Source organism: Mizuhopecten yessoensis, unplaced genomic scaffold, assembly GCF_002113885.1.
Source record: "Mizuhopecten yessoensis strain PY_sf001 unplaced genomic scaffold, ASM211388v2 scaffold7781, whole genome shotgun sequence".
Classification (NCBI taxonomy): domain Eukaryota; kingdom Metazoa; phylum Mollusca; class Bivalvia; order Pectinida; family Pectinidae; genus Mizuhopecten; species Mizuhopecten yessoensis.
In genome coordinates, this window is record NW_018407219.1 from 20,527 (window position 1) to 28,234 (window position 7,708).

General features: G+C 34.4%; 1 protein-coding gene across 1 annotated transcript in view; it reads right to left on the reverse strand.

Annotated features, from left to right (window-relative positions):
- LOC110454343 (zinc finger CCCH domain-containing protein 14-like) overlaps positions 1-5,894 on the reverse strand; it is a 12,899-nt gene extending 7,005 nt beyond the window's left edge. The window contains exons 1-6 of the mRNA XM_021503801.1: positions 5,771-5,894; positions 3,308-3,350; positions 2,170-2,284; positions 1,719-1,759; positions 1,284-1,532; positions 542-861 (exon numbers count right to left, since the gene is read on the reverse strand). Of these exons, the coding sequence (XP_021359476.1) occupies positions 542-861; positions 1,284-1,532; positions 1,719-1,759; positions 2,170-2,284; positions 3,308-3,350; positions 5,771-5,809 (807 nt within the window). The 5' untranslated portion in view covers positions 5,810-5,894. The remainder of the gene's footprint in view (positions 1-541; positions 862-1,283; positions 1,533-1,718; positions 1,760-2,169; positions 2,285-3,307; positions 3,351-5,770) is intronic.
- Between the last annotated feature and the right edge of the window lie 1,814 nt (positions 5,895-7,708).

Sequence of the window (7,708 nt, forward strand, 5' to 3'; positions counted from 1 at the left end):
GAAACATAGCAAATTCTTCAAAAACCTTCTTCTTCTGTACGAATGAGAGGATTTTGTCCTAATTTGGTATGAGGCATCCCTGGGTGAAGGGGAACCAATTTTGTATAAATGTATAAATGGTGTGTCTACTAACCCCCCCCCCCCCCCCCCCCCNAAAATAACAACACTTTGTCAGGACCATGAGGCGATCATTCCTACCAACTTTCAGTTCAATCGGCCCAGCAGAACTTGACTTTTAAGTTTGAAATGTAAAATGTTAACGGACGACGGACGACGACGGACGAAAACGGATAGCAATAGGTCACTTGAGCTAAAGCTCAGGTGACCTAAAAATACGAATATATATGTAATGCAATGTAATGGAATTAAATCTATGTAATCTTAACCCTAACTCTTAATAGTTAATAGCTATTATTAGAAAGAACACCATAATGTTAAATACATGTTCATGTGTTGTATGTATTCATTATAACCAGACAGCTAGTAGTTCCTACTTTATATCTGATCAGTTCTTTATAACTACACATACATTAATTGTTACCTGTCTTTGTGATTCTGATGCCAATTGTTTCACTGGGACTGCCATGGCCTTTGGCACCTGACCGATTCTGCTATGTACTGACCCTAACCTCTTAGTCACTGAAGGCTTGACCATGACTGACCGGACGTAAGTTGTGTCCTCAGAAGACTTTACTATAGGCTTGACCTCAGTATTAGTAGCTGTAGAGGGGGGGCTTTTTTTGGTGGTGGGCGAGACCTTGGTTGAAAGAGTCTTTGTCTGACCAGTGCCAGGCATAGATGGTGTTGATGTCTTTGTATTACCCTTGATCTCCTCCGGCTTAAACTCCTCACTAAATTCATCTGAATGAGATAAATTTTGACCATGTTTAAAAACTTTTGTGTGATTATTTTATCAAAATACCACTTACATGTTGTTCTGAGACACTGCTTCTCAATTTGCATTTTGTTTAATTCTAATAAAATGTTTCTTATTCTCATTGCACCATAAACTTATCTGAAAAAAATGACATTCAAGTTTTGAAATAGTTAAGCAAGTAGGATTTACATTTTCTTCGCTCACATGCAATGCAAGGCCATACTAGAAACTGGAATGTTTTCATCTAACACAAATTAGAAAATAATGATACACTACATATGTATTCTGGTTATCATGACAAATGAAACATATACAACTGTATCATAAAAGGTGAAGTCCACTAATTAATATAGTTATTTAAATGTGCTGCACTTATATTATGCATTTGGTGCAATCATTAGCATACCAGTTTCAGACTTATCAAGAAGCAGTGGTACATATTCTTCTTCACCCTTGGCCTTTTTAGCATCCTTGACTGTCTTAAAGGTTTTTGCAGCTAAAGGTTTTGGCATTTTTGTTGTGTTTTTGTCTTTTGTAACAATCTTTTCTTGTACAGACTTTTCCACCTTTTCAGGACTTTTCTTTTTCTTTACAACATGTTGCTGACTCATGCTTTCACTCTCAGATTTCTCAAGCTCTTGACTTTTCTGTTTATCTGAAATATCAAAGAATAAAAGTTTGATGCATGCAATAAAATAACTTTCCATTGATATTAAAGTAAATTTTCTTTTTTTAAATTTAGATATTATATAAATTATTTGTAGTTAAATAATTAATTAATATACTTAATTATTATACCTTTATTCATTAAATATTAAAATTACTAGCATGAAAATAATACCTGTTCCCAATGTTTGGAGTTTATCCAACAGTCCATTTAACCTGTCAGAAAAGAAAACAAAAATATTTTTGAGAGTATACTTTCAGAAAAACAGTGTTCTAGTTTGTTTTGGTAAAATTTCCACATAGCATAAAAAAAAGAAAAGGTACAATAAAATTTTAAGAAAATCTGAATAAGATTAATTTGAAATAGTTGGAATAATAATAAGAAACCTCCATCCCTAAGACAATCAGTTACGTCCCCAAAACACTTGAAGTTAATTCAGATTCCAACTTCCCTTTGACCTAAAATAGAAAACTATTTATATCTTAATTATCATAAACACTTGCATACGCTAATTAAAACTACCAAAATTATCACACTACATTTCAATTACATCAATCCTACAGAAACGGATCAAAATCATACTAGATTATTAAATACATGATTATCACATTGCATTATATCCTACCATGATGTGAATTTTTCTGTGTTTGTGCTGAGAAAAAGACTCAAGTCTTCTGTCATTTGAGCCTGACTTTTCTTGTTTGCCACCATAACCATAATGTAGTCTGGCAATTCATCATCTGGAAAATAAGAAAATCTGTATTAACAAGTCATTTGTTTGTTACAGCATTAATTACCAATTGGAAATGGATTAGTTTCAAGTATTTCCAGATCAACCAGTATATCTTTTTGAAAACATAATGAACATTCTGTTTAAGTCCAAACACAAAAACTTGGTGCCCCATATATTTGCCATAAGATACAGGTTTCTGACATCCTTAAAAATATGTAGCATATGTAGGTAGATAATCGAGAGTCAAAACTCAATTAATACCATTGACAGCAGCAACATGTTGGTCACATATACAGGTGTATGTGATGGGCAAATGCAAGATGTGATCAGAGTAAAAACGGTGTACAATGTACGTATTACATGTACTTCAGTAGAAATCTAAATGGTATGCGGCTAGATACTGACATCAAAGGCCTTAAATCTTTGAAAAGAGATTGAAACATTGTGGTTAATACCTGCACAGGTTCATATGACAGGTAAGATATTTGCACATTGTTGAAATCTATCCTATACTTTAGGAGCAGTAGACAGCTAAAGGTCAAGGTTTTATTAGAATAAGCAAATCAAGGGCCATAACACTATTACCATAATATCAAAATCATGGCAGACAAACATTCAAAGCTTTATGTAATGGGTAAGATGCCTTTGCAGAGGGACGATTAAATACACTCAAATTAACATTACTTTTTTCTCTCAAAAATTATAAATAAAAAGTTAGCTTGACAAGAGAAAGGCTTACCTTTACATGATTTAATATAGCCGGAGTTTCCCTTGGTCCCACACCAGACATCTGTCAAAATCTCCATGTCTGGTGTCAGGGCCAGAGGAAACTCAGGCTAGATTTATTAGAGACAAAAGGTTTGTATTCACTGGTCAGTGACTGGGACTCTATATTCTTAGATTACTTTTTTTCATATAATCTTAATCATGTTTTTCATTCAACAATATATAACAACTAAATAGATACAAGTATTTCAAGGGTTCACAGTTTGAAAATATATATCAAGAAACATAAAATAAATGTTCTTACCAACATAGGCTCCAAGTTCTATCAGCTTAGCTTTTATGGCCGACTGAAAGGAAAGGAATGATTAACCAATTTCAATGTTAAATATATCTTAAATTCTTTTGCGGTTTCTTATATCCATAACAGTTCCATAAAATTAGTTACTTAGATCAGGAAAGAAAAGCGTAATTATGTTAAGAATGACTTCAGGAAATGCAAAATAATCCAATTATGATTCTAGATCTGTACACTATGAGATTAAAACCATAACACCTGGGCCCGTATTCATGAAACTGTTCTCATACTCAAGCATTATAGAATATATGTTCAAAACACCATTCTTGTAACTCACTCGAATCATGTCAAATGATCAAAAAGTACACATCTAAAAAAAACAATACTCCAAAAAACACTGATGTTATAAACTGTACTCTGATCCTAAATAACAAATTTTAATATCCAAGACAATATTACAAATATTATATATTACTGTTGACTGTCAAAGTATTTGGGCTGTAGCATTGGCTTTGGGAGCCTTTAAGTTGTATTGGTACTAACTCTTTAACAAATTTAGAATCAAAAAGTTATCTTTATGCAAGAAACCAATTTCAGCAAGTTTTTTGAAGATTGTAACCAACAACAATAACATGCTGGTTACTGCATGTCGACTAGCTGCGTTAACATAGCTTCTGACGATGAGACATTTTTTATATATATTGCATCGTCAGAGCTACGAAGCGGTCCTATGCCAACTAATGGAGCAAAATCAAAATATTGCATATTTGTTGAAATCACGAATCCCTACTAATAAAAAAACTCTTAAACAAAATTACCCAAGTCAATCTTTTGGGAAAAAAAATAAAAAGGAACACCATGACAGCTCACGCGTGATGTTATCTCAATTATCTGTTTCTATATATGGCCTGCATGGCCAAATATAGTATGCTACTGATGCCGCCAAATTTTCATATTGGGTCATGACACCCATATATAAACGTCTGACCTATATCGGTAGATAGACGAAGTTTCCAATATAGGGGTCAATTCAGATTTTGATTGCCCTTGCTATATTAACTTGATAAAGTTTTTTTGGAAATCAACAAAATTAGCTCATATAACAAACCTATTTATGGATGTGGACCAATGTGCTGTCAATTAATTCTAAAATCACCCAGGTGTGATTCACACCACGCTTGCTCCATTACAAGACATGGGCTTGATTTAATACCAGGCCGAGGCAAAGGTTTAATTTTGTTTAATATCCTATTAGCAACTATTAATATCCTAAACAACTAAGGTAATTTAAAGACGTGCCTCCACGTGTGCAGTGTATGCGTGCTTGCGTGTGTATGCAGGGGACAGGGTATGTTGATGTGCTTGCCTCCTTGTGATAGCGCATATCTGATGCTGATCTTTCTGAAATGCCATGCCGAAGACACCAAGCACAGCATTCCGCCTGGTCACATTATACTGACAATGGTGAACCAGTTGTTGCCATTCCCCTTAATGCTGAACGTTAAGCAGGGAATAACAACTACCATTTTCAGGACTTTGGTATGTCCCGGCCTGGGGACAGAACCCATTGCCTTCCTGTTGCCAAGCAAGGCACTAGGAAATAAAAGGTAGTTAGAAGTAGAAAGAAAGATAAAGCTCCCAAATATTGCAATGGATGAAGTAGATTTATTTGGGTCACTTTTGTGTCCCCAAATAGAGGACACCAAAGCAACTCCCCACTTTTGCAGAGGGTTCCCACATTAGTCTCCTCCTAGGATACAAGCAGTGGGTAACAAGAGAAGGCCGGGTATTAATATTAGTACTACATATGGACCTATAGTATAGCTTTGCCCTACCACAACATCTATCTATCAATCACTTTAATAGTATCGTGTACCACACACTACCAACGGTGTACAGCCTCATGAGTCTGTATCAGACATTACACTTGGACTAATATAATTTATTGAAATACTGAACTATTTCACGTAGTGGAAAACATCTTATTTGTTTATAAAGTATTTTGTAGGGGAATATTTCTTTTAATTGGGTCCATAGCATGTTAAATAAATTTAAGCTAACATCGACATCACTCAAAAAATACATTTGTACAAGCATATTTATATTTTTTCATAACTCATTTACAGTGAATCATGGCCGGTGAATTATGATGCGTGACACATACTGTACAGTACTACTATACTGTAGTAGTCATATAGTTTTTTTTATGTTATTTGTTATATCAAATACACATATTTAATTTATTATTATCATATGTAAGCAAACAATGCATTAGCTGTATACTTTAATATCTCAATCGCCAGAGGAGTTAAAATGTATTCAGAAATTTTATCGTTTCCAAAACATGTCAAGAATGTATCTCGAAATTTCATAAAAATGCAGGACGTTCGAAGCACGTTCGTTTGCTGCTGACTGCTGCATTGTCGGCCTCGATTTAAGCCTTTATATACATTATATTTATGCAGTATTTACCCGGATCTTCTTGCTAATTTCCTTTCCAATATCCATCATGAAAACTTCGTGTGGTCCAAAAATTAGGTGGTTTTATGAGCCTTTTCAAAGGAGGGTCTTCCTAAACGTCGGCATCGTTGTGAGACCGGATATTAATGCTGAGGAATGGGGAGGCAACTCTAGAGAATTATAGGAACGATAACTCTCAGTGGAAATTTTCGCCTCCCTGCATACTATATAATCTTCAGGCGCATATCAAATATTTTATCTATACCTGCAAGGATTTTAACACCATATTTACTGCCAAGAAAAATCCGTGATTACTCAATCATCCGAAAACGTAAAATACCGTAGTATGGAAAATTAACACTAGAATATATTCCGTCGAAATGGATTGTTTTCTTTAATTTAGAAAAAAAAACTTTTTTTTTTTTTAATTAATATATATATTTGAATTGTTTTGATAAAGATTTCAAACATCTGAGAGTGTTTTTAAGTTAGATGTTTACATCTTTTTGTTTCTATAGGTTGAAAAAAAGTGCAATTATAAAAGAAGGAAGTGGTTAAAGATTGTTTTTATATATAATTATATTGATCAAAAACGGAAATAAAAACATATTTTTTGAAATTTAGCGAGAAAACCTTTGCACGCAGATGATTGAAGTTCCGAACACAGATATTTGAAAGTAAATTTTCAACAAGACACACCCTCACTGAACACGTAATACAACATTCAATATGTTTAACATCTGAAGTTTTCTCATCCTCCAGCTTCTCTTAAAACTTTTGGCTGATAGTGCAGGGTACCGAACACAGCTATTTCTTTTTGAGGCATCATCACCTGTGCCTGTCATTTGACTTACAAACTTTTAACAGCACCTCATCTTTAGCCATAAGTCTATGAAATTTTAAACTGATAACCGGTTTCAATAGGGAAGCAAAGCAAGCAAGTTAATCTTTTACCTAAAATCGTGTTAGTTATTAACCTTGAAACAAAGTCCTCGGTGGAACGGGTATGCGCAACTACCATAATAGTAATGTCTTTAAATTCATGTTTTAAAACTGTTCTTCACAAGTAGAGTCTAGAAAAAGACGTTATGGTATTTTTCCTGAAGAATATACGAGTTCCCCATTTATACCAAATGTGACATTAAATTCCATAGACAAATTCCGAAAATGACCTGCTTGTGAGCCTGTCGTAACGCGCTGAATTCTTTGTACATGACAAGGTTTATAGGTTAACCAAAGCTGTCTATATTAGTTTTTAGTAGCTCATCTAATATCTATGCATAGCACATCATATGCTTTCAGTTAAATTACATCTAGCCTCATGATCCAGCAGAGGTGTATATTTTCTAAACACAGAGATATGCAAGATACATTTTACACGTACCTTTTGTTTCTGATTTAGCCCTTTCAACTCAAAGCGTGCTGCATCAAAACAAATCCTGATCAAGATCGATGCTTTATAAATGTGACCACGAACTTCAATAATCCAATTCCGCATGATATGACTGTCAGTGGACGCGCAGGAGAATGTTAAGAAAGTTAAAAGGGGATAAATCGAGAAAACGAAACGATATAGCCTGAAACGTCTCATCACGGAATATAATTCCGTGGTCTCATGAATAAGCGTCGAGACGCATCCGTGTGTCATATTTTCAATCAACATTGAAGAAGGTGAACCCCACTTTTCCGTTTGTCTTTTTGAAATTTAAAGATTAGCTTCGTTCAAAATGAAACTTACATTCCCTTCACCTTTTATCGATAATCCCACTAGATGACCCACTAGTTGTTATGATATGCAGGAGAGGGAGAATATGTTCATGTTCTATTTTCACATACTAGACTCCTCCAAGCACGGCTGTCGTCTGGGTCAGCTTTGAAGGGTGTCTAGGTTCAACACAGCAAATGGCGATCAATGAACCGCTGATGACATCACTAACTATCAAAAGTATT